The sequence below is a fragment of the Doryrhamphus excisus genome, chromosome 6 (assembly GCF_030265055.1).
Source record: "Doryrhamphus excisus isolate RoL2022-K1 chromosome 6, RoL_Dexc_1.0, whole genome shotgun sequence".
Classification (NCBI taxonomy): domain Eukaryota; kingdom Metazoa; phylum Chordata; class Actinopteri; order Syngnathiformes; family Syngnathidae; genus Doryrhamphus; species Doryrhamphus excisus.
The window spans coordinates 5,498,141-5,525,643 of NC_080471.1; the positions used below are offsets into that span (position 1 = coordinate 5,498,141).

Consider the following 27,503-nt stretch of genomic DNA (forward strand, 5'->3'; position numbering starts at 1 on the left):
ATATATATATATATATGTATATATATATATATGTATTTTCCATACTTTTTTCCCTAGAAAAAATGTCTCAAAAATAAAGTTGGACTGTTATGGGGGGGGACCAACAACAAAAAACATACTGCTTCTCGAAAATCTGAATGTTATCAAAATCAGCTATCAAGAAAACCATCAAGAAAAAAGTTCCAAACAATAATTAAAAAAAAACATTACAAGAAAAAAGGTCAGACTGTTATGAGAATAAATAATATTTTCTCAAGAATCAAGTCACAAGACGATAAAAAGTTTATGATTTGGTATTGAATGCTATTTTCCATGATTTCTGTTAGTAGATGTATCCACTATTTAGAAAATAAGACTAATTAGTCACGGACAAACATTTGATCAAGTGTGCAAACTGCATGTGAGGTGCAGATAAGTGACTGAATGGGCGTCTCATTTCTATGCTTTATGTTGAACTGGTGAGAAGCACACAGCACTGTTGACTTTGCTTCTATTTATAGTCAATGATGATTAAAAAAAAGACAATTGCAGGAGTTGATTCCCAATTTCTGCAGAATATGGAGAATAAGCAACATCAGGAATGTGTTCATAGTGCTTTTAACAACTATCCTACTTATTGAAATAGACAGCAATACAGTATTGCCATCTTTGATTTTGCAGAGTTTGCAGCAGTTGCTTTGGTTGTTGACGTTAGTCGATGCTAGCTGCTCATTTTGATAAGATCCAAATCGAAGATCTGCATGGATGAAGATGAAATGCTCATTGTTCATGGACGCAGTCAGGGATGTATTTGTATAACATAAAGTACTTTCTAGTGGTGCATCAGACTGAGGGCTGTTTTTAATCCGTCCATACAGTAGAGTTAGTACAGTATATATATGTCTACCATCACTGAAGCACCATTGTGACAATGGCTTCCACTCACCGAAAGCGCTACTTGTGACACTTGAATTGAAGTGTATGCTTTCACCTTTGTGTGTGGACATACCAAGGCTGAACAATGACTCAGAGACACACACACACACAGTTTCCATAGTTACATAAGGAGGCGGCGCAATGCAAAGAATTATCAAGGACACGTTGAAAGACACAGAAAATATTTCATGACAAGTCATAATATTCTAACTTTTTCTCTCTTCTTTTTAATTAAAAAAGTCATAATGTTAGAATAATATCGTAAAATGTGTTTTTGATCAAAGTTATCATAACAGAATTTTGAGAATAGAAAGGTTTTTAGAAATTATGTGACTGAAATCAGGATACTGACAGAATTTATTATTTTTAACAAATAAACTTGATTCATTCATTTTCTACCGCTTTTTCCTCACAAGGGGGTGCTGGAGCCTATCCCACCTGTCTTCGGTCGAGAGGCGGGGTACACCCTGGACTGGTGGCCAGCCAATCCCAGGGCACATATAGACAAACAACCATTCACACTCACATTCATACCTATGGACAATTTGGAGTGGCCAATTAACCTAGCATGTTTTTGGAATGTGGGAGGAAACCGGAGTACCCGGAGAAAACCCACGCATGCACGGGGAGAACATGCAAACTCCACACAGAGATGGCCGAGGGTGGAATTGAACCCTGGTCTCCTAGCTGTGAGGTCTGTGCGCTAACCACTAGTCCACCATGCCGCCACAAATAAACTTATTTTAGAAAATTCATAATGTTGTGAGGAAAACAAAGTCATAATCTTACAAGAATGGACTCAATTATCAGATTGTAATTTGAAAAATTGAATTACAAAAATAAACTTGGATTTTCTGAGAGTCGCAATATTACTAAAATAACGATCTTAACGTTGCTTTACGACATAAGACGTAAATGTTATGAGAAGTCACGAAGTCATAATGAGAACAGACAGAAAAAAAGTAACATATGTAGGCTGCACTTAAGCTGCAGCTGTCATGTCAGAAAGGTACACTATAAACCTTGTCATTCTACCTACACTCGTGTTCCCTGCACCAGATGGTTTTTTTTTTCTTAACAGTGCAACAAATAACAGCACAGGAGACACAGCAGGTGTGCATGTTAATTATTTTTTGCCCCCCCGCAGTTCAACAGCTGCTGCTGTCCAAGCAGTCCACGCAGAAGCTGCAATAACGGTAAACGTAACATTTGTAACCTCACTCATCCACTTGGGTCCTTCTCATTCACAAACATATACTCCGTCTTGCTACGGCTAATCTTTATTCTTCTCCTTTCCAGGCAAACCTCCAATCTTCTAACATCTCGTCCACCTCTTCCCTACTCGCACTACAAATCATAGTATCATGTGAGTGTAGTTATGTACTTATATAGTGTAGATAGAAGAACTGCAGTTCTCATCTCTGTGCTGTTAAACTGTACTTCTTACAGCCTTAAATTAGCCGCACTATTGATTAAGCTGCCGGGTTCATTCATTCATTCATTTTCTACCGCTTATCCTCACGAGGGTCATGAGGGTGCTGGAGCCTATCCCAGCTGTCTTGGGGCGAGAGGCGGGGTACACCCTGGACTGGTGGCCAGCCAATCCCAGGGCACATATAGACAAACAACCATTCACACTCACATTCATACCTATGGACAATTTGGAGTGGCCAATTAACCTAGCATGTTTTTGGAATGTGTGAGGAAACCGGAGTACCCGGAGAAAACCCACGCATGCACGGGGAGAACATGCAAACTCCACACAGAGATGGCCGAGGGTGGAATTGAACCCTGGTCTCCCAGCTGTGAGGTCTGCGCGCTAACCACTCGACCGCCCGCTACCGGGTTCAAAGCGTGTAAAAAAAAATAAAAATAAAATAAAAAATAGCAGTATATACACACTATACTATAGTAGTATAGTAAGGAAATGATGGTACATTTCTAAGAAAAGTCATCAAAAATATATAAGAATGAGCTGTTCTAACCGTATTATTTATGACTTTATTCACACCAAATCACCACAACACTGTAGTAATGTTCTGCCTTTAGAGTGTCCATTTTTCCGACAGTCATGAAGTATGCTGGAGCCTATTACACCTGATTTCTGCTGAGAGGCTGGGCACACCCTGAACGCCTCAGGTGATGGTAGATAAACAATCATTCATACTCACATTCATACCTATGGACAATTCAGATTTGTTCATGTTTTTCGGAATGTGGGAGGAAGCCGGAATACCTGGAGTTTACCCACGCACCCACTGGGAAAAAAGAGGTTCTTTCAGTTCTTCTTGGTATTCTGCAGGTTTAAACACATTCCATAAACATTGAGTGGTCAGGGAAAGGCGTTGAGGGTCTGGATATGTGAGATGGAGCTCGTGTTTAATCCCGTGTCCTGCCGGATGATGGATGACGGCAAAGTGCGTTCTTTTTGAAATAAATTACACGTCAGTCATCTCATCCTCCATCTCATCGCCCTCTGTTTCACCTTCAGCCTCCACTTCTTCATCCTCCTCTTCCTCCTCCTCAGACGTCACATCCGGCTCGTCCGACTGGGAGACGCACTTCAGACACGAGCAAACGAAGATGTAGTTTTCCCTGGAAGAAAAAAAAATAACTTGCCAAACTTTCCGAGTGTGGTGATGCAATTCAAAGATGGAGGGTATTGGAATCACGTGGATCAATAAACGGAAACTTGGAGCGGCTGCCGTTGCCCCCAACATGTTTGCCTCCAAGCCGCCCATTACTTCACGGCGCCGGCATCGATCCGCACGCACTCTCGGCGCTACGAGTCTCATTCAAGTGTTTCTTACCTCAGAATTTTGTGTCTGCTATGGCGGCTTCTGTCCCGCTGGCAGCAGTCCAGATAGCTGATGCAGATCTCCTGGGAAAACAAGCGACTTTCATTCCCAAGCAGCTGCGGCAGACTCGGAAGTCAAACCTGAGATGGTACGATTCGGAAAGGTGAGAACGATGACGTATTGCTAAAGTTTCCCGGTGACTTCATAGCTAGCGCTCTAGCTAATGCTATTTACATTCATTTGCATTGAAACTAGCCTCCGAATAGTCAGCAGTTATGCTGGGAACTAGCAACTCTTAGCCCAAATGTTAGCAACAGTTAGCTGCGGTTCCTCAAACTGTGGCGTCAGTCAAAGGTCAAAAAGGACGTGCATGTTAATCACGCGTCGTTAAAAGGGACATTTTGTTAACGAGAGTGGGGGGTGGAGCCCACTCTACTAACTAACTTGTAATATTATTATTACAAGTAATATTACAAGGGAAAACAGATGAAATATGCATAGTACGTATATATGAACTATCGCTAAAGATAATGTTATGACAAGTTGTGTTGAAAGTAGTTGTAGTTTGAGAAAAAAAATTTTTGGGGGGGTGGGGGGGGTTCTTAGTGGAATAGCGGTTGAAATGCTAGGAGAAAGGTCATTCATTCATTCATTCATTTTCTACTGCTGGGGGTGCTGGAGCCTATCCTAGCCCTAACCCTAACCCTAGCCCATTCACACTCACATTCATACCTATGGACAATTTGGAGTGGCCAATTAACCTAGCATGTTTTTGGAATGTGGGAGGAAACCGGAGTACCCGGAGAAAACCCACGCATGCACGGGGAAAACATGCAAACTCCACACAGAGATGCCCGAGGGTGGAATTGAATTCTGGTCTCTTAGCTGTGAGGCCTGCACGCTATCCACTCGCCCACCGTGCAGGGAGAAAGGTCATATTTCTTTATAGATTTTTTTTTTATATTTTAAATGTAATCTATTCTATTTAACAGAAGAAGAAAAAGTTATTTGTAAATCAAAAGAAAGAAAAATGTGTAATTTGAGTGAAAAGAAAATGTTCCAAAAATAAAAAAAAGTGTTGCGACCTGACTTTGCATCTATTGGCCAAAGCTTCAACAAAGAGTCAGCGTTCTATTCTAGCGCTGCACAAAGCGGCCCACATTCATGACCCCCGCCCTCAACACCCCAAGTGTCCGCTGACCTCTCCAGGATTGATGTCGCTGAGGGCGCTGAGGTGAAGCAGGAAGTTGTTGTCCGGGAAAGAAGCCTCGGCGTTTGGCATGCAGCTGTGATTGCCTGACAAATGATAGCACTCTTTTAAGTTCTTTGGAAGAGAAAATATAGATAAATAAAACACCAACCAAATCAAGTTATATAGAAAAAAAACTAAAAAGATGTAACTATTGAAATAAAATATTGTAATAACTATAACATGTAATATAATACAATTATAAATTTAATAAAATTTAAAAAATGTCCACTTACATGAGCTTTGGAGTAAAAAGAGACCTGAGCCTTCACAGTTTAGAAAGTCTCCCGTTTCTGGAGAGCAGGCAGAGAAAACACACAAACATGTACAAAAAATACTACACTCAAAATCAATCCAAAAAAAGATATTTTCAAAAAGTGTTTGACCTCTCTCAATGTCTTTGTACAGCTGGTCGATAAAGGAGTCCAACTGCGCCCTCTGCTGGTCAGGAAGCTCAGCTGCATCGCAGGCATGAACCCATTGACTGAGGGAGCTGATAAAAGATTCATTCATTATTAAAAGGATGATAAACAAAACAAAAAAAAAGTGCTAACCTTGTTCCAATGCCTTGCCCGTTGGTTCCGATCAGAGCAAAGAGTGAGCGGAAACCCTCAGGAACAAACCACTACAAATAAAACAAGCACCATTGATGATTTAGTACAGTTGTGAACGATAAACCCATGCAGCTGGATATCAATAATCAAATGTAGAAAAATGGAACAGGTATCGCCAGACGAGCAACTGGTTTCCAGTCCAAAACTGGGGGATTTCTAACCGTTTGTTATTTCTTGAATAAAATAATAGCCCATATTTCCAAAGGTGATATCCATTTACGTACAATTAGATTTAGTTATTGACATTTTTTCTTCCATTGTTTTTGTTTTTAATCATTAGGCTGATGACCAGTCCACGGTGTCCCCCGCCTCTCACCGAATGTCAGCTGGGATAGGCTCCAGCATTCCCCGTGACCCTAATGAGGATTATGTGGCAGAGACAATGATTGAATAAATTAGGCGTGAATTTTTGATTAATGTCTACATTAACAACAATAAAACTGAACCCAATTGGACCGTATCTAATCGTTTTTGAATCGCATTGTAACCAGTGTATGTAGATTCAAATGGAATCGTTCATCATAAAGAGATTTACATCCGTATTATTGAGTCATCTTAAGTCTTCTTATCCAGCCAAGTCCAAGTAGTAAGTACAATGGAGTGTCTATTCTGTACAGCAGGGGTGGGAAAACTTTTTGACTCGCGGGTCGCATTGATTTTACCAAATTGACGGGGGACCAGACTATATGTTTTACACGCAACAGTCCACCTGGAATTATTGTATCTGTAAAAGTGTCATGCAATCTGCTATGTGTGCACTTTGACATCATTTATTTGACATAAAGTGCGTTATAAATTTATAATAATCAAGTTATTATATTTAATATTATTTAATATTAATTATTATTATTTAATAATATTTATTATTATTTTATATTGTTTATTATTATTTTTTATTATTATTTATTATTATTTGCTTGTGTCAGACCACATCAAATAACCAAATTACTACTTAAACCATGACTGCTATGTGTGCACTTTGAGATCATTTATTTGATGTAAAGTGCGTTATAAATTCATAATAATCAAGTTACTATATTTTATATTATTTATTATTATGTAATAGTATTTGATATTATTTGATATTATTATTTATTATTATTATCTGCTTGTGTCCCTTTTTTCCAGGAGCACTTTGTAAACAACAGACCACATCAAATAACAAAATTACTACTAAACCATGAAAATGTTGTCTCAAGCCATGATGCCAGGTTGTATGGTGAGTTGAAATGAAATACTTTGGAAAGAACAGGCGGGCCGTATTCAAACACTTTTTGGGCCGGATGTGGCCCCTGGGCCATGGTTTGCCCACCCCTGCTGTATAGTGAAAGTGCATATGGTCATGGAAAAAAATGCTCTTGAATCGGCCCACACACAAATTTAAAAAAATGACCATGCAACCCTGCTGTGTTTGGTGTGCTGTTATTTTTCTGATACGCCACATGGGGGCACTGTTGTTAAACACCAAAGCTTCACCAGAAATGTGTCACAAACCACAATACACTCTACCAAACACACACTGTAGCTTTAGGGTGTTTAGTCGAGTCACCACCAAATTTGGTGCAGACCTTACAAGAAAAATGGACTTTTTGCGGGTAATTTTGTCCATCATCCACAATCCTAGGGCTGCACGGCGGACAAGTGGTTAGCGCGAGACTCCAAATTGTCCATAGGTATGAATGTGAGTGTGAATGGTTGTTTGTCTATATGTGCCCTGTGATTGGCTGGCCACCAGTCCAGGGTGTACCCTGCCTCTCGCCCCAAGACAGCTGGGATAGGCTCCAGCACCCTTGCGACCCTCGTGAGGATAAGCGGTAGAAAATGAATGAATCCACAATCCTTGTGTGAGACATGAACACATACGTCTCTCTTTTCTATGCGTTCTAAAGATATACAAACAGATAAAAAGACACTGGTCGAAAGAACACTTATTCTAAAGCCTCCAGCTACAGCAACATTATTATTATTATTATTTTATTTATTGTTACACTTATGGATTAAATGGTGTGCTTACCCTACTGAGATGATCGTCGAACAGAGCTTCTTTGAAAAGACGCTGCAGAAACACCAGCTGATTCTAAAAACATCACAACGTTACATCACAGTCTACATTATTTCACTTTATTCCCCCCCTCCCTCACAAGGGCGACTCACGCTGAACTTCTCCCCCAGCAGTTTGTGGGCCAGCTCCTCCTCCTCGTTGGCCGTGCGGCTGCAGAAGTGAGAGAACAGCTTCTGCCAGTGTGCTTTTTCTTTGGCCTGGATCACAAAAAAGTATTTATTTGGACTTTTTATACAGTTATTTTGCTTTCATCACTGCACCCAATGCATTATAATTCCATGTTTGGAATATAGTCACCAAGTCAGCTCACTTGTTTGATAGTAGCGACCATTCTGGCCATCAGCATGATGCTGGAGGTCTCAGGAGGATAGTGAACGCTCCTGCAGAAAGAATAACATTTAAAACCAATAAAGGCACATGCAGTCTAAGTCTGACTGTCACCTCCATGCGTCTTTCAGCTTGTTGATGGGGTGGTCTGGATCATCCTGGGACGGACCCAGACACAGCGCTCCATGGTACTGATCCGCTGCCGCTTGCCGACACTCAGCGCTGCAGTACATCACCTAGCATCATACGGGTAAACGATGACGAAACAGGACATGGAGCCTGGGAACGTCGGGGGTGGGGACCCTGACCTGACACTGAGGGCAGACTTGGTGGAGCTCTGGTCGGACCCTGCAGAGTTCAGGGTAAGGAAGGCTGAGGGCAGGGTTCCTGGTGAGCCTTCTTGCATTGTCCTGTGCCGTCTCCAGGGCTCGCAAACAGTACTCACATGCTGATAGAAAGATAAAAGAAAAAAACAACAACAGAATTCCATGTAAAGGTGAATATACTTAGTGAAATTCAGCCATCTTGTTATTTAAAATCTCACCTTCATATTTATACACTGCATTCCACAGAAACTGGGCGCTAACGAGTGGGCGCTCGATGAAAATAGTCCCTCCCTTCTTGATGCATCTCTTGGCAAACAGACCTTTCCCCTTGAACACAGAGCAAGTTGGAAACATCAGGCTTCACCACACATCTTTAAATAAGAGTCCTTCCAAATGCAACAAACCTAGCGTGGTGCTGCTGTCAGGATGAGTGTAACTGACATAGCTATGCTAATGTCATCCTGTTCCACTCCTTATTGTATGTATCATTAGCATTAGCTCATTAGCATTAAAGCTACAGACGCACGAAACAACATGTTCCCATAAGGACTTACATTAAGCACTTTTCAACTGACTACAATCTAGCTGAAAGCACTCATTACTGTAATTTATTTGTTCATACAAACAACCTTAATGGTCGTTATTTAGATCAAACCCAGACAATTACAGCTTGCAGCACTTTAAAGAGGACGCTCCACTTTATATCGCTTAGCTCTCCAGCACCGGGAAACAGACCATAACACAGCAAAGCAAATGATCAAAAGGCGTCGCAAAGTAAACGAACCTTGACGTTGTCTATAAATCTCACATCAACGCCGCCAGCAACTTTACCGGGATCCACGCAGAAGGAAAACATGTCATCTATGGGGGCAGCCATCTTGCCACACGACCTTTCACCTTCTCATCCGGGGCATTCTTGTCTAACTTCCGCCGCGTGTTGCTTGGCGCGCCCTCTGATGGCCAATACGTAAACAGCAGCAAAAACTGCAAACTATTTTATAGTTTAAAAAATATCAAGATAAAAATAATACTACTCTTCACAGACATGGAAAAAGACAATTTATTATCAATTTTAAATTACGTAAAACCATTAAACCTTTAGTGTATTATACAAATATTTGAAAACAACACTTCATATAGGTACACTCATATACAATTCTCTAATAAAAGTGTGCAAAATAACAAAATTAGGTGTACATACTGTACATACCTTTCCAATCTGCTTGCAATGACGGAAAAGGTTTCCATTGTTGATGGTAAAATACTGAAATAATGTAAGTATGAACCGTCTTGAGGCAATTCAAAAACATACTACAGTACAGTCTCCACATTTTTCACATTGGTAATGTTTTTATCCCTGTGGTATGACTACATTCAAGAATAATTTCAATTGTATGAATATTATTTACTGCAGTGCTTCTCACAGTTAAAATAGACAACCAACATCTTGTCAAACTAAAACCGGGTAATTAAAAATGTATTGAGGAATACAAATATTTGAAACAATTTGGGTTGACAACTCAGTAAAACGTAGTGCAAACTTAAAGAACAATACCAACCATAACAATAGCACCGTTTTATATGGCATCTGAAAAAGCAGCTCTCATGATGTTCCATACTGCAGCAGCAATTTTAGCAAGTTTTTAATTATTACATTTTTGCTCGCATTCTCGTTTTCAAACTGGCTCATTTCATCCTTAAACTGGAGTGTTAATAATCTTTTGTATAAAAATTGTATTTGACCAAATGTACAATTGATGTTATTATGTTTTATAATCATTTTAGTCAATTATTCATGTGTATTGTATATGTGTATTTTTCTTAAATGTATGTTACAAACTATATTTAATGAGCATTTGCAGCAGAAATGATTAAAACATATTTCTATTAAATTAAAAACAATATTATAAAATGTTACAAAAATATTATTAATATACTTTTTATTATATACATGTAATTCGTCCCCAAAAATAATTGTAATTATTTGTATTTCGTTTTTTAACTTTGGGGATCAATACTTCAATTCAATTTTTAAAAATGGGAGAGTAAAATAAGGTATTTTTGCTGCCCCCCTGTGGCAAACACTGTCATTGCAGGTCTAAAGCGTACGCCTGTATTCCCACGGTACTGTAAAATACACGTTTAATATCCTATTATATATTTAATCATGCTCCTACAAACTGTAGATAATTGTTAAAAGATTGTTTTGTTAGGATGGGAAGAAGATATTTTTTTTTTAAATCCCAAAGCGAGATGAACGCTCGTGTGTTTCCTCCCGTCTTCTCTCTTCTCTGAACGCGTCGGGCGCCATCCATCATAAACCTTTGTTGTAGGTCACCACCTTGCAATCTGTTGCCATGGCGATCTCAGGCTCCAGGTGAGACACCTCAATCTGTGAAGAAGAGGCGCAGAGAAAGGCTTGAAGGTGAAACTTGAGCGCTACATGTCCTCTAATTAGACGTGTGTGTGTGTGTGTGTGTGGAGGGGGGGGGGATGAGGCATCCGGACACGAGGCCCCCTGGTCTTGAATCATGTGCATTTGGAGCATGAATGCAGTGGCGATGTACCTGTGACATCTGTGGGAAGAGGCTGATGGCCACGGGCAGCGACAGGCCGAACGTCAGCAGACACACCAGGCTGTGGATGGGCAGCATCAGTCGCCGTTTGGTCTGCAGGAAACGCAGCCTGCAAACAGAAAGAGAAGCACAGGAGAAACATGAGGCGGCGTACGCATCCCTCGTGGACTCACCAGCCTGGAGTTATTTTGGGATATGCGGTGGGGGGGGGGGGGGGGGGGACCAAAAAAACGTGCCGAGTTGTTCGATTGATCTGCCTGCGTGAAGCCACCTCAGGGTGTAATTATTCAACCTATTCTATTATTAATGAACAGAGCTGGAAGAATTTCAAAGATTCATGAATAGATATGGAAATCTTAAAATACATCCAATCTAATCTACATATTCATACATTAGTATCAGCTTTTGTGATACTAAAACATATGTTGTCATTCATCTGTGAGAATACATGCACATGTAAGCAAGCGTTCCATGTTTGTTTGTTTTATAGATGAGATGATAAACTACTCTTAAAATCGACATGTCATTTAGTCATAACTGATCATTAAAAAAAATAACAATTTTGACATGTATATTCTGTAATTAGTCGATTTTTATTTATATGAATTCGTATTTTCAAACTCTGAATTAATTAATAATTTAATTACAAGAACATTTGTAACATTTTGTATTAATGTATTCTTTTAAATTAGTAAGTAGTGTTATAAGTATATAAGTATTATATAAGTATAAGTATTAGATTATTTTATTATTAAGTATTATAAGTAGCGTTATGTTTATTAACAGATAATAACAGATTTATAACAAAATATAAAATAATAAAAAATAATAAAATATTTTAATTAATTCAGAATTTCTAAAATATACAAATCCTATTGAAATTATGATTTAAAATGGTATTATTATCATATTATAGCTACAATAATTATTATAAAAAAATTGGACCAAAAATATCATTATCATCGTATCATCGTAATTATAAATTCACTATAATTAGAATTAATAATATTATGATTATCATTACTTACAAAAATATTTTGTACATCTATTATATTCAATATTTTCGCTATATTTTTCTCATCGCTTATCCTCAATAGGGTAGTGGCGTTATGTTGGATGCTGGAGCCTATCCCAGCTGACACTCTGAACTGGTCATATTTATTTTTGTTATATTTAATATGTATTTATATATTCTTTATTATTTTTAATAATAATATTTTAAATAATTATTATGCATATAAATAATAATTATTTTACTTTTTTTTTTTACCAAAATGTGTACTCTGCCTATTAGAAAACACTAAGTTGGTGTTTAATGAAAATGGTCAGTGTGTCTCATTGAGCTAATGATGCTAATGATGTTAGCATTTCCTTCTTGTCCTATGCTGCCCTCTGTTGGTTATCAGGCTGACGTATGAAATGAGATTTGACTTTTATTGATTGAAGTGTTCTACTTAAAAAAAACACAATTTACTTAAGTAATTTAGCTTGAACATATTTGGTCATTCCAAAACAAAACAAGAGTTGATAGAACAGCTGGAACATCTGCTGTTCAAGTTGCTGGTCCTGATTTTCAAGTTGGGACTTTTCTTCGTTTGCCTCAGGCTGCTGCCGCTGCTCCCACTAAACGTGCTAACACGCCTTGTTGGGTTCTAGCATGCCAGGAAGGAATAAGGATGGAATACTATCTATCTATACTAAACCATTACAGTACGGACATGCACTTTGTTTCATAATCAGATTTTTTTCTGCATTTTCCGCAGTCGATTTAATTATAGGGACTTTTTAAAATGTGTACTTGTATTTTATTTACTTTTATTGTATTTTAGTTTGTTATCTTTTGTTTAATAATGTCTTTAAAAAATGTCCAAAATATACTATTTATTTAAAACCAACCTTTAAATTGAAAACTTTTATAATTCAGTATAAGAATTTTTTTTTTAATGATGGCATGTAACGTAATTTATTAAATTTATAAAATAAATGTAACACTACATATAATATTAAAATAATTTTATTATATTCCATTATAATGTATAGCATTTTTTATTACAGTATAATCATTTATAATAATAATAATTTTTAACCCTTTTTCTCACCCTGGGACAGCTGGGATAGGCTCCAGCATACCCGCGACCCTAATGAGGATAAGAAGCATAGAAAGTGGATGGCTGGATCCTACTACAGCGAGCAGGTAGAGTTCCTGTGTGTGTTGCTGTCAGTGTGTACGAACCCTTCTAGGTAGGACATGATGATGGGGGGCAGCACAAAGATGGGCATGGGGAGGACCACACGTGTGAAGGCCGTCTCTGCAATGGCCTGGGGATGACAACATTGTGCACACGCTTGGTTTCAAACACGCACATCATTTCCTCCATCAGGAGATCAGATGGTAGCCGAGTGACGCCAGTGGGAAATAATACGTTTGCCTCTGAAATATTGGAGTAAAGGGAACGTAGTATGTAACTCACGTGTCTGGCCGCAATTTTGGAGGAGCCCACCACCTTGCCATCGGCGTCGAGTACGTCGATGCCTTCGGAGAGCTCGTTGTGTCTCATCAGGGCCACGTTGCAGATGTTTGCACTCGCTGGGACAAGAACGTTGGAAGACGACACCTTCAGTGCTAAAATGTTGCAGAAGAGCTCGACTGCTGCTGAGTGAGATCCCTTCAAGGACGTACCAACCGCCGGGAAAGGGACCAATCTCTGGATGATCGTTCTGGTGGCAGGACTCAGCTTGTTGGCCTTGTCAATCAGAACCTTCAGTCCCACCTAGCAAACACACGGGCCTTTCTTTATCCTTGTACTTCAAGTGTGTGTAATCATTCAATGCTGCTATTACTGTATACACAGTAGGTAATGCTAATATTTCATTTGAACATGCATCACATTACAATTGAATGCATCACATAATCAGTTCACAGTTCCACATGTCCAAAAGGAGTAGGAAGAAGCAAAGCTTATTAAATCCTACCCCTCCATCTAGTACTTTTACAATCACTAACTGTTACATTTGTTCACTTCCTGCTTTCCTAATATAGCATTATTATATATTATTATACAATGCATTATTTTTGCTGTTTGAAGATGAACTATATCAGCAAGTTGAAGTATTTGTGATTTTAGAAATAAGGAGTTAGTATGTTCTCTGTAGGCGGCATTATGAATTATCCTTACTGACCTTTTTTGCAGTACATTTAGCCAGTGAAGATTGCTTTTATAGTTATTAGCCCATATTTCCACACAATAAGTAAGATATGGTAGAACCAGAGAGCAATAAAGAGTGTGGAGTGATTTCTGATTGAGAACAAATTCCGCTTTGTTCAATATTGAAATATTTCTGGCCACCTTATGTTGTATATTTGTAATATGAGGTTTCCATATATTCATATTTTTATCTATTGTGATCCCCATAAATGTATTTTCCTTCACCCTTTCAATGTCTACACCGTCTATTTGTATTTGCTGGTGCGTGTCCTTTCTGCTGTTAGCAAACAGCATGATTTTAGTTTTATTTAGGTTCAAGGACAATCTATTATCATCAAAGCATCTTTTTAGTGTGACCATTTCTTCTCTGACTGTTCTAATAATTTGGTCTGTACTCCCTCCAGAACAAAAAGCAGTGGTATCATCCGCAAATAATACCAGTTTTAAGTCTAGCACTAGCATCCATGACATACAAGAGCACTCACTGCAATAGACACAGCACTGGTCACAGCTCCCAAGTAACCTTGAAGGAACCTGGAGGTTGGCGTTGGCTGGAAATAAAACACCAACATTCAGCTGAAATTGGTACTTGAGTACATTGTTGGTGAAGTATGTGGTCTTTTTACCTTGGTAGCGTTGCGGTTGGCGTAGTTGACACAAGCATTGTGACTCTGATTCAACCACTGCAGCAAACAAAAGGCCATCACTCAAAAGCAGTAAGCAACCAAGACCTGGCAACGTCAACATGCGAGCACTTCACTTCTGACTTCTAATGAAATTTAAAAATCAATATGTTCTTTAAAGTGATTAACCCCCAGGCCACACAGCTAGCCTGGTTTTCTCCGGGTACTCCGGTTTCCTCCCACATTCCAAAAACATGCTAGGTTAATTGGCCACTCCAAATTGTCCATAGGTATGAATGTGAGTGTGAATGGTTGTTTGTCTATATGTGCCCTGTGATTGGCTGGCCACCAGTCCAGGGTGTACCCCGCCTCTTGCCCGAAGACAGCTGGGATAGGCTTCAGCACCCCCGCGACCCTCGTGAGGAAAAAGCGGTAGAAAATGAATGAATGAATGAATGCATCAGATTACAATTGAATGCATCCCATAATCAGTTCACAGTTCCACATGTCCAAAAGGAGTAGGAAGAAGCAAAGCTTATTAAATCCTACCCCTCCATCTGGTACTTTTACAATCAGTAACTGTTACATTTGTTCACTTCCTGCTTTCCATAATACAGTTTAAGTTTTTTTTTTTTTTTTCGTTTTTTGTAATAATGCACCTGGTACCGAAGTACTCGGTGATATGAGCATCCAATGCCATAATGGGTACCATAGTGCATGTCAATATAGTGATATATATAGCACATCATGACTGGTTCAAGACTCTTCATCCTTGTATTTAGCAAACATCAACTGCTTGTATTGTTTCTTGAATTGGCTCATCGTTGTGCATTGTTTGATTTCCTTACTCAATCCATTCCATAGTTTGATTCCACTATGTGTACCCCGCCTCTCGCCTGAAGACAGCTGGGATAGGCTCCAGCACGCCCGCGACCCTCGTGAGGATAAGCGGTAGATGAATGAATGAATATTCCTGCTGATAGCTCCTATTTAAAATCAATGGTGTTGGACTCCTGGTATTTGACTTGAGCTCCCTGTAATCATCCGGTGCTAGTTGCTAGTTGCTAGTTGTTAAAACATCAATATGCATCTTGTATTTGACTTCAGCTACCTTGGAAATATGGTGCAGGATGGCATTAAAAAAATCAATTGGCCATCTGATGTCGTCGCACATTAAAAATGTGTTTGTTGACTTCAGTTCCTTCAGCAGTGTGGTGACATCTAGCATTAAAATCAATAGGGGTTTACTCCCTGGTGTCATCTGTCATTAAAAATCTATATTTTGACACCATATTAAAAGTATCAATCAAGGATCTTGTTTTGGATTCCAGCTACTTGAGTGACTGGAAGTCCGTCAGCATTTAACACCAACAGGATGCTTCGTCTCGTACCTCGGCTATGCTATGCTATGCCCGCTGCTGTTATAAATAGGGTTCTTGTTTTTTGGCTTTCAATTATATCTGGTGTCACCTTGTATTAAAAATGAACAGGGATCTTGTATTTGACTTGACTTGAGCGACTGTGGCTGCATCTTGACAGCTACCGTGACTAATTAGTAGAAATTGTCTAATAATTATAGGTTATCACATGATTTGTCTGGCATCAGGCCAGGTATCATGCCCCCAAGTGTCAGTATCTGATACTGGCACGCGGGGGCATGATACTGGGCCTGATACCAGACAAACCATGTGATGATCTTATTATCACATACTATTTAATCATGAGCTTATTATCACGTACTATTTAATCAAAAGACCATTTTGTTTCCAGAAAATGTTCAGTTTATTACATGTATTATATGTAAACAGTGTAAACACAATAATTGCAAAAATATTTCAACAATAATATTTTATCAACAGTCTTATCTTATCAATGTCTGTCCTCCTCATGAATGGTGATTAAACGTTCCATTTCTAATATTCTGTTTGCTATTTTCCCTATTTGTCTTTCGCCGGGAGTGTCAACCGCTGACATGTTGACAGAGCACAGACGGCAGCAAAACAAACGCTCGTGTGCTGTTCTCTGATTGGTTGTTTCACGGGCACGATACCAGAGCAGCGCGCTCTGAGTGGACAGCTACGGGGGCTGATACTGGACATGGTTAAACTCTATATTTTATCAGTATCACTGCCCTGGGCTTTGACACAGTATAATTTGGGCCTTTTCCCGTATCATTCATGGGTGCTTTCTAGGGTACAGGGCCAATTAATACTGTAGTATGTGATAATTATCGGTACCGATAATCATCCTTCCAATATTGGTTGATATCAGTATCAGACGTGTTCCCGATCATGAAAACCGATATTAAAAAGATACTGTATACAACACATATGTGTTCATTACACCACAGATATGTCATATTACACATATCGATATCAGAAAATGAGAGTTGGACCGTATCGGCAATATCAGTTTTCGTAAAAAAAAAAAAGCCAATATCGGACATCTCTACAAATCAGTAGGGTTCCTGTTTTCCTACTACTACTACTACTACTACTACTACTACTACTACTGCCACTGCTGTGACCCACACCAAGTTAAAATCAACTCTGAACCCCCCGCCACCACTTCCTGTCCTCCCACCACTCAGCTCCGCTAGCGACAGAAGACATTTACAACAATACACACAAGTATTAATCTTATTTATGTCTTCAATGGCTCATTTTCTCTCATTATGTTGACTATATTGAGTAATAAGAGTGTAAAGGTGATTTTAAGGGTGTTATTATTTCATTTCTAGAGGGTTGTAATGATGTTAAGAACCATATCTAGAAGACCATAAACAGGTTCAAATAAACCATAAACAAAAATATTCAATTTATAAACATGAAATACGGTTAATTACCTTATCACGATCATGTCTGGGACCAATTGATCGTAATAAGCTGCTTTGACTTTAGCACATGTAAACGTGGGTTTACCAATGCCATCCAAAATCAATAGCGTTCTTGCCTTGACATGGACATGAAGTCTGAAGATTTTTAAAAATGTTCTGACTTAGCCGCTGAAAATATGAATCCTAATTGCTGATATGCTTACATGTTCGTCACACAAATCATCAAACAAATTGAATTGTCTTTGTTGTCAATGGCAACACAACTGAACCCAAAATGCAGTTTTTTATGATTGTGTGATAGCTAATAACTGGTTGGGCCCCCCTTAGCAGCAACAACTGCAATCAAGCATTTATGATAACTTATAATGAGTCTCTTACTGCGCTGAGGAGGAATTTTGGCCCACTCATCTTTGCAGAATTGTTGTCATTCATCCACATTGGATGGTTTTCCATCATGAAGTGACTTGTTTAGGTCCTACCACAGCATCTCAATAGGATTCAGATCAGGACTTGGACTAGTCCACTCCAGAGTCTTCATTTGGTTTTTCTTCAGCCAATTAGATTTGCTGGTGTGTTCCTTCCTGCTGCAGATCCCAAGTTCAGTTTGAGGTCTCCTTGAGGACTTTTTGGTAGACATGGTTCCATTTATCACAGCAAGTCTTCCCGGTCCTGAAGCACCAAAACAGCCCCAGACCATCACACTACCACCACCATATTTTACTGCTGGTATGATGTTCTTTTTCTGAAATGCGATGTTACTTTTAGGTCAGACGTAATGTGTGAAACATTTGTCTCATCAGACCAGAATGTTTGACCAAAGGTCTTGGAGATCATCAAGATGTTTTCTGGGAAAATTGAGATGAGTCTTTTTGTTCAACAGTGGTTGTCATGGTTGAACTCAGCTGTTTTTGCCCGGAGTCCTTCTAATGGTGGAGTCATGAACACCGACCTTAACTAAGTCAAGTGAAGCCTGCAATTCTTTTAATGTTGTTGTGGGGTCTTTTGTGACCTCCTGAATGAGTCATCGCTGTGCTCCTGGGGTCACTTTGGTTGGCCGGCGACTCCTGGGAATTTTCACCCGTGTTCCACGTTTTGACCATTTGCACCTAATGGCTCTCGCTGTGGTTAGCTGGAGTCCCAAAGCTTCATCATCTTTTCCAGACTGATAGATGTCAATTTCTAAACTGCATTTTGCATTCAGTTGCCATTGACTAATATTGAATTTGTTTGTGGACCTCATTGCAGTGGTGCAGTGGTGCAGTGGTGCAGTGTGAGGAGACAACGGAAAGAAAGAGGTGTTGTTAACATGCTAAGAATGGTGGATGATTACCTGCCATATAATGGTGGACACCACTGTCTGATTGGGCAGGAGGAGGCCAATGACCTACAGTGGACGACAGTCAAGGGACAGCCGCTTATTTTAGGACAAAATAAGCCTACTTTCTTAAAAAAAAAAAAAAAAAAATGAACATGGTTATGACATCAGCCTCAAGCTCATGACTCAAAATGCGATCGCAGCAACACGGAACTTACAATGGGCGTTCCGAAAGGTACGTAACCTGCGCAGGCCAGAAAATAAAAACAACACTAAGCGAAGAGAACAACAACAACAAGAAAACATGGCCGACTTAGCAAAGATCTTCATCTCCTCAGCTCGTACCTGACATTCGGAACGGCATGAAGATCTTGTCGCCTGTGTCGGGATGAATGATGGCCTGAGATGACATCATGACAGCATGACATCATCCTGGTGTGCTCGTGTCACTCGTGCTCACTGACGACTTACCTGCTTGACCTTTTGGGCCTCCCACAGCTTGTCATGGACAGATGAGGTTAAAGGTCAGTATGATGTAGGGGACAACGGCGTCTGACTGAAAGACTCACCTGAAGATCAGAGACTCCTGTTGGAAGTCTTCCATGTTTAAAGTCATCCAGGAGTTTGATGCTCTCTTTAAGACGCGTCTATATTCAATTAAATACAATTTATTAATAGTGGAAACAAATACATATGCATATTTAAGCAAATTGGACTTATAATTGGCCTAAATTAAGCATTTTCAAGCATAAAAACAGCTAAATAAACTAAAATGCAACCACAAGGCAAAAGAAGCGTTCTAATTGTGACTGTAGTATTCTACATTGGCCACTAGGTGTCAGTAACCTTTGTCAGTAACTGATGGCCTGGACAGGCATTTATTGCAAGTAACTGGAACCATTGAACTAGTAGCTCAGTAATACTGTATACTACCTGAACAACAAAGGACCTAGAAGAGACCCTTGTGGTACTCCCATGTTGTTTATGTTGTTTACATTCACATGCCCATTTGAACCAGTTCAGAGCTGCAGGTGACATTTTGAATTGATCGAGTTGATTGAGTAAAACACTGTTACTTTGATTGCTAGTATTAAAGGCCCTTTTTTTTAGGATGCAGGAATACTGCCTGACAACATTGTCTTCATCCAAAGAAGCTGTTTGCTACTTCTGTGTCTAAAACAAAATGGCTGTCAATGAGTTTGTTAGACTCGAAATGTTCCCTTACTTGTTCAGCGACATTCCTCTCCACAACTTTTGAGACAACATGGAGGGTGACAGTGGGCCTGTACTTACATGCTAGGTTTTTCGCTGCTAATTTGTGTACTGTTCTGTACTGTGTATTTATATTGTACAGTTTTTATTCATTACACTGGGGAACAATATTTTTTCAACTTTCTGTTGCATTGGATTTTTTAACTGATTCTGAATGATTTTTAGGTGCTGATTTCAAATCTGAAATTAGTTTTTCTCCATAAGCTCTAGTTTTCATGCAATTTGAGATAGATGAAATAGTCTAAATATATGAACTTACGTAACCCAAATCTATGCGTTTTGAGATTATATACATAGATTCCATTCCTGTTCCAGTTTTCAACGGTTTGCCTTCATTAAACGATAAAGACATTGGACATGATACGAACGAGGAAGACAGTTGTGACAATGAATTGCCAGAAACTGAGTGGGAACAATCCGAGGAATGTTCTTCAGAGACTGAATCTCCCCCAGTCCCCAAGCCTCTTCACCAAACTGAACTGAATGACTTAGTTCGGGATTTAGGTCTTTCAAAGAAAGCAGCTGAGCTTTTGGCATCAAGATTACAAGGCAAAAATCTTGTTGATCACACTGTTAAAGTGTCATATTACAGAAAGCGCGACCAGCTTTTTGTGACCTTCTTTTCTGAAGACAGACAGTTTGTTTACTGCCATGATATCCCAGGTCTTCTCAAAGAACTGGGTGTTCCTCACTATGATCCAACTGAATGGCGGCTCTTTATAGACAGTTCTAAACACAGTCTCAAGTGTGTTCTTTTGCATAATGGCAATGTTTACGGGGCAGTGCCTGTAGGTCATTCAGTTCATCTGCGGGAAGACTATGATGACATCAGAATGGTCATGGAATTCTTAAAATATCGTGAGCACAACTGGATCATTTGTGTAGACTTGAAAATGGTAAACTTCCTTCTTGGTCAACAGAAAGGTTTCACCAAGTTTCCATGTTTCCTCTGCATGTGGGACAGTCGAGCACGAGACAGACACTGGGTCCAGAAGGACTGGCCTGTTCGTGAAAGCCTTGAAGCAGGCATGCCAAATATCACACATGACCCAATTGTTGACAGAGATAGGATCATCTTTCCTCCTCTGCACATCAAACTAGGTTTGATGAAACAATTTGTCAAGGCACTGGATACCGAAGGTGAATGTTGTCGTTCGGCAAGATCAAAGCAGGTGTGTTTGATGGCCCACAGATTCGAACCCTCATTCGTGATGATCAGTTTGTTGCCAAGATGACCGCCTTGGAGAGGGCAGCATGGTTATCCTTTGTGGCAGTCGCTTAGAACTTCCTTGGAAACAACAAGGCAGAGAACTACAATGAACTTGTGAACAGAATGCTCCTCGCTTTTCGTGCTCTCAGGTGCAACATGAGCATCAAGCTTCATTTCTTGAACAGCCACCTTGACCAGTTCCCTGAAAACCTGGGGGCTGTGAGTGACGAACAAGGAGAGCGGTTCCACCAAGACCTAAAGATCATGGAAGAACGCTACCAAGGTCGCTGGGACAAAAGTATGATGGCCGACTACTGCTGGAGTATTAAACGAGATTGCCCAGATGAAGTGTACAAACGCAAAAGTTACAAACGCAAATTCCTGCCTGACTAAAATACTGTACTGACAGAAAGTGATAAGCGTTATTAGCTGTGATTGACTCTTATCGGAAGAACGTTGTAAATTATGCTTATTTCACGTTGCGATAAAGACTGTCTTCTGAGAAACGCTTCCAGAAAAACATATGGCACTTCTAACAATGGTGTACTTTAATCTAAAATCACATTTTAATGTTCTGTTTCTTTTGCCTTGTTAAATATACTGATTTGTGGCTGACATTGCAATATCCTATAATAATGCTCGATTTTTTTCTATTTTTAATAAAAATTAAAGATTGCATAAAATCTGTAGCTTGCAGAAAAAAACTAACTTCAGATTTGAACTCAGCACACTTAAATTGACTAAAAACAAGTCTTACTTTAAATGCAACATTTTGAGTGTTCCCCAGTGTTATTATAGGATTTGGGAGGCCGGAGACCCAGGAGAAAACCCACGCATGCATGGGGAGAACATGCAAACTCCACACAGAGATGGCCGAGAGTGGAATTGAACTTGGGTCTCCTAGCTGTGAGGCCTGTGTGCGAAGCCACATTTTTATATTTTCTATGCCGCTTATGTGCTGGAGCCCATCCCAGCTGACTTCGGGCGAGAGACACGGCACTCCCCGTACTGGTCAGCAGTTCTTTTCATTTTAAACGGGACCTGTTATGCTCATTTTCGGCCCAGCACAGAAAAGCTTTCCAGATCTTCCAGACTCTGCACCTATTCCAACTGTATTTCTTTGCAACATTTTTTTTATTATTATTATTATTTAGTACACCCACGGCCTGGCTCTAGGCATGCCTACTCTGCTGTTCCGCTCAACTTGTACCGGGGCACGCCCATATGAGGAAGTCACCGACTGGATACAGCTGGTGACTTCTGTGTTAGAAAAGCGTTTTGACCCGTCCCAAACTTCTTTCAGGACTCACTTCCAAATGTGCAAACTCTATTATCTGAAACTTTGGCATGGTTTAAGAGAATACAATATTCTAACTACATTCATAGGTCAGGAAAGTTGGAAAAGTTACTTATTGTTGTCTTCTAAATGATCAATAACATTATAACACTTCTATGCTAGGATTGCGTTATGCTAGCCATAGCATTTCAGTATGTGGAATCAAACTATGGAATGGATTGAGTAAGGAAATCAAACAATGCACAACGATGAGCCAATTCAAGAAACAATACAAGCAGTTGATGTTTGCTAAATACAAGGATGAAGAGTCTTGAACCAGTCATGATGTGCTATATATATCACTATATTGACATGCACTATGGTACCCATTATGGCATTGGATGCTCATATCACCGAGTACTTCGGTACGGGACAAAAAATAAAAATTAAAAAATTAAAAAATTAAAAAATTAAAAAATTAAAAAATTAAAAAATTAAAAAATTAAAAAATTAAAAAAATAAAAAAATAAAAAAATAAAAAAATAAAAAAATAAAAAAAAATAAATTTTTAAATTTTTAAATTTTTAAATTTTTAAATTTTTAAATTTTTAAATTTTTAAATTTTTAAATTTTTAAATTTTTTAATTTTTTAATTTTTTAATTTTTTAATTTTTAAAATAAAAAATAAAAAAAAAACTTAAACTGTATTAGGAAAGCAGGACGTGAACAAATGGAACAGTTACTGATTGTAGGATTTAATAAGCTTTGCTTCTTCCTACTCCTTTTGGACATGTGTAACTGGGAACTGATTATGGGATGCATTCAATTGTAATGTGATGCATGTTCAAATGAAATAAAACCATTACCATTACCATTACCAAATGTGTGTTAAACATACTGTAATTGTACGGAAGAAGCAGCAGTATTACCTCCGACACCAAGAGCGTGCTTGGGTCAATGATGTCCACAAAGTGTCTCAGACGGCCGAGAAAGGAACCCTGGAAGAGATATACTTTTATCGTACAGTTTTTCACTTATTTTTCCAGTTGTGTAACAGTTACGGATGTTAAAATGTGAAACTTAAAGCATCGCCTGTCGGGTTCATAAAGGTTGCATGACGGTGATGGAAAGAACTTCTTGCGAGGTTCTGCTGTCCACAAACAGTTAAAAGCAGAGAGCACACTGAAGAAACATTGTTTGCATGCAGAGAAGCGTCCTTTCTGTGTTGCCTTCACTGTCCCCATCAGTTGTTGCCAACAGCCAAGTGAGTGCCAACAGGCCCAGTAATAAAAGCAGATGGGCCAAACCAAGGCGGCTTCAATCACATTTCCCCAACAGATATTTACCAATCAGGATGTAGCTAACCTCATTTTATTCCATTTGTATGACGACTGTCAACGACCTTCACTAAAAACCTGCACGATGCCTTCACTGCCCCCCCTCTGCCTGTGTTGCAGGAGACAGGCTCCATGTGAGGAGCAGCCTTTAATTATGCATGAGTTCCAGCTCTCTGGGGGAGAACACAACAAGGCTAGCACAGACGCAGCGCAACACACAGTGCACACACACACACACTCACACACACACACACACACACACACACAGTTACTGCTGATTCAAGAACTGGCCTGATTTTTTTTTTTTAAGCTAGACGTGAGAAAGTAAAAATATGGCTGCATCTTCCATTTTGATAAGCAAAACGGTTGTTGACGTTTGTTATATTCATTGTTGTTTACTTGGTTAGGACTGCACTTAAACTGGGAAATAATAACTATATAAATTTCAAATGTGAATATTAATTAGTATTTAACAATGTCTATGATTGTGGTAGTAACATGTGGTTAAAGGTGCAAAAATTAATTGATGGTTAATCTCGCCACCCATCTTCTATGTCGCTTATCCTCATTAAGATCATACTCATTTGGACCTAACTTATTACTCCATTAATTAATTATGGTAATGGTAACGCTTTTATTTCATTTGAACATCAGATTACAATTGAATGCATCCCATAATCAGTACACAGTTCCACATGTCCAAAAGGAGTAGGAAGAAGCAAAGCTTATTAAATCCTACCCCTCCATCTGGTACTTTTACAATCACTAACTATTACATTTGTTCACTTCCTGCTTTCCTAATATAGTTTAAGTTAATTTTTTTTTAATAATGTACCTCGTACCGAAGTACTCTGTGATATGAGCATCCAATGCCATAATGGGTACCATAGTGCGTGTCAATATAGTGATATATATAGCACATCATGACTGGTTCAAGACTCTTCATCCTTGTATTTAGCAAACATCAACTGCTTGTATTGTTTCTTGAATTGGCTCATCGTTGTGCATTGTTTGATTTCCTTACTCAATCCATTCCATAGTTTGATTCCACATACTGAAATGCTATGGCTAGCATAACGTAGTCCTAGCATAGAAGTGTTTCAAATGTACTTCTTCCCTGAGATCATATTTCTCCTCTCTTGTAGAGAAGTATTGGATGACATTTTTAGCTAATTGCTTATTTTTAGCCTTATGCATTATTTAAGCTGTTTGAAGATGAACTATATCAGCAAGTTGAAGTATTTGTGATTTTAGAAATAAGGAGTTAGCATGTTCTCTGTAGGCGGCATTATGAATTATCCTTACTGACCTTTTTTTGCAGTACATTTAGCCAGTGAAGATTGCTTTTATAGTTATTAGCCCATATTTCCACACAATAAGTAAGATATGGTAGAACCAGAGAGCAATAAAGAGTGTGGAGTGATTTCTGATTGAGAACAAATTTTGCTTTGTTCAATATTGAAATATTTCTGGCCACCTTATGTTGTATATTTGTAATATGAGGTTTCCAGCTCATATTTTCATCTATTGTGATCCCCAGAAATTTATTTTCCTTCACCCTTTCACCCTCTATTTATATTTGTCCTTTCTGCTGTTACCAAACAGCATGATTTTAGTTTTATTTAGGTTCAAGGACAATTTATTATCATCAAACCAGCTTTTTAGTGTGACCATTAATCACATTAATCTAAGAAAAGAAAAGGATCCCAATTGTGTGAAGCTATTTGACAAACATTAAGATTTTTTATGATTTAACATTATTTTAACAGAATATTCAAGCACAGGGACATTTGGTGGAGGACCACCATGTACACCACCAGGCATTAATGATATGAATACTGATGTTGATAATAATAGTGCAATTTTAAGAATGAATAATAATAATAATATTGGTTGCAATATTGGTTGATAGTGTTATCAGACCGACCCCCCCCCCCCCCCCGATCATGAAAACCAATTTAAAAAAAAATGCTGTATACAACACATGTTCATTCCACTACAGGAGATGTGTCATGTTACACATAACGGTATCGGAAATGTACGAGTTTTCAGTTTTCTGCAAAGAAGCCAATATCAGACATCCCTAGATTGGTCCAAGTGTCCGGTCATGTATTGGACATGTCTTCTGCCAGAACATGCTGACTGCATCCATGACTTATTTCAGCTTCTATAGCTTTCATTTGTCTCCATGTTGGTGTAAACGTTGCCATCATCTTGCCAATTGAATGACTCCAACTACAATGGTACCTTGTACAGGTGGAATTCGGTATAGGTGCTTATAAAAGTACCGTTTGCGGTACCCGTCCCTAATGTTGTCTTATGACATTTTTCACCAAAAATTCGGGTGCACACCCTTCCATGTTTTGCACACACACACACAACACTTAAATATATATATTTCTGTTTAGAAAATGCTTTTGCATTCTGTTTGAATTGTGCTGCTTTCATTTTCTGCTGCAACAGAATAAAAGTGAGGTGTCTTATTTTGGACTCTGCTCCCTGGTAAATAAATAATAGCTGAATAAGCAGAAGCAAAAACTGTTTAAATGTGGAGGTCACATGTGCTTCCCATGCAAATCATTCTTCATGTGTGAGGATGGAAAAAAGGGAGTAATGGGCTTCACATGGAGGGGAGCAGCCCATCAATCTTTAAGCCAGGTTTGGGGGGGGGGGGGGGGGGGGGGCTTACACAAGGTTATTGCTTTGTGTCTGATTTACGCTCCTGTCAAAGAGCACACTCAATGTGCTTCCAAGCAGGACAGAGTTAAAGGTGGGTTAAACCTGCAGTGATTGCTTGCTAGTTTGTTTTGGCCGCAAGTACGTCAACTGGTTCAATGCCATGCATTACACTTTAAAAGTTGATGGCGAACAAAAGACGCAACTTTGGCTGCAAAGTGGAAGCATCCCGAGAAGGAGGAAGAGGAGGCTGTTTTCCCATCACACATCCCCTCCTCTTCCTCCCCGATTAAAAGAAAACAACCCAATAATCAAGATGATAAATCAAGATAAAGACGACTCACCTGATCGTAGCGCGACCCGCCGAGCCGAAAAGCAGGGCAAGCCTCCGCCTCCGCCATGACAGCAGACTGTCTATTTCTTATTAATGAACCCAGCGGACGCGTCCTCAAGTCCACCAACTCTCCCTCGCCGTTCAAAGTAAGTGAAAGGAGGGCTGCCGCCGCAAAGCCTGCCGGGAGATGGTGTCCTCTCGCCCTCGCCAGCGCTAGCATAGCAACTGCGCTTGACTACACATCCCGAATGATCGATGATGAGCACCGGTTACATAAGTGCTGCTTATCGATCTCGCAGCTGTGATAACAGCCTGGAGATAGCTACGAAAACATGTTGGGGTTATAAAAATAAAAATAAAACATAAGAATGATTAGCATGGACTGTGTGCTCCATAAAGCAAACAATAATGGTGATTGTCCTTTTCACCAACTCTCATTTTTTCATAAACTATCAAAAAAAAACCTAACAAAAACATATACAATAACATTTAAATAAACAACTAAACGTAATGATGGGAGTTGTTGTTTTTTTGCGTAAAGTTAAGTTGGA

At 39.1% G+C, this 27,503-nt stretch overlaps 2 protein-coding genes across 5 annotated transcripts; both read right to left on the reverse strand.

Moving 5' to 3' along the window:
• Positions 1-1,254: 1,254 nt before the first annotated feature.
• smyd5 (SMYD family member 5) lies at positions 1,255-9,239 on the reverse strand. Its single transcript, XM_058076647.1, has 13 exons — positions 9,076-9,239; positions 8,510-8,618; positions 8,274-8,413; positions 8,080-8,201; positions 7,949-8,018; positions 7,731-7,835; positions 7,591-7,653; positions 5,517-5,587; positions 5,349-5,455; positions 5,199-5,255; positions 4,915-5,009; positions 3,726-3,796; positions 1,255-3,510 (listed from the first exon to the last, which is right to left on the reverse strand). The coding sequence occupies exons 1-13, from the start codon at positions 9,166-9,168 to the stop codon at positions 3,354-3,356; spliced, it is 1,260 nt and encodes a 419-aa protein (XP_057932630.1). The 5' UTR covers positions 9,169-9,239; the 3' UTR covers positions 1,255-3,353.
• Positions 9,240-9,337: 98 nt separating this feature from the next.
• On the reverse strand, positions 9,338-27,127 carry sfxn5b (sideroflexin 5b). 4 transcript variants are annotated; one of them, XM_058076652.1, is made up of 14 exons: positions 26,963-27,127; positions 23,535-23,603; positions 19,417-19,494; positions 19,319-19,345; positions 19,193-19,225; positions 19,066-19,091; positions 18,863-18,916; positions 14,700-14,756; positions 14,559-14,624; positions 13,548-13,638; positions 13,339-13,454; positions 13,101-13,186; positions 10,859-10,976; positions 9,339-10,683 (listed from the first exon to the last, which is right to left on the reverse strand). In XM_058076652.1, exons 5-14 carry the CDS (start codon positions 19,209-19,211, stop codon positions 10,606-10,608), a joined length of 711 nt encoding a protein of 236 aa, XP_057932635.1. In that variant the 5' UTR covers positions 19,212-19,225; positions 19,319-19,345; positions 19,417-19,494; positions 23,535-23,603; positions 26,963-27,127; the 3' UTR covers positions 9,339-10,605. The 4 variants fall into 4 exon arrangements, with proteins under 4 accessions (XP_057932634.1, XP_057932635.1, XP_057932631.1 ...); XM_058076648.1 differs by having other exon boundaries at positions 19,193-19,247; XM_058076651.1 differs by lacking the exon at positions 13,101-13,186 and having other exon boundaries at positions 9,338-10,683; positions 19,193-19,247.
• Positions 27,128-27,503: the final 376 nt, after the last annotated feature.

Bases quoted from the DNA above. Each gene is read 5' to 3' on its own strand.
- smyd5 (XM_058076647.1), bottom strand. From the start codon at position 9,168: ATGGCTGCCCCCATAGATGACATGTTTTCCTTCTGCGTGGATCCCGGT. The intron at 7,836-7,948 runs GTGAGCTGACTT...TTTGTGATCCAG, and splicing joins TGGTCGCTACTATCAAACAA to GCCAAAGAAAAAGCACACTG. The intron at 7,654-7,730 runs GTGAGTCGCCCT...TGATGTTTTTAG, and splicing joins TGCTGGGGGAGAAGTTCAGC to AATCAGCTGGTGTTTCTGCA.
- sfxn5b (XM_058076648.1), bottom strand. From the start codon at position 27,019: ATGGCGGAGGCGGAGGCTTGCCCTGCTTTTCGGCTCGGCGGGTCGCGC. The intron at 19,346-19,416 runs GTGAGTCTTTCA...GTCCATGACAAG, and splicing joins CAGGAGTCTCTGATCTTCAG to CTGTGGGAGGCCCAAAAGGT. The intron at 13,187-13,338 runs GTGAGTTACATA...TGTCATCCCCAG, and splicing joins CCAAAATTGCGGCCAGACAC to GCCATTGCAGAGACGGCCTT.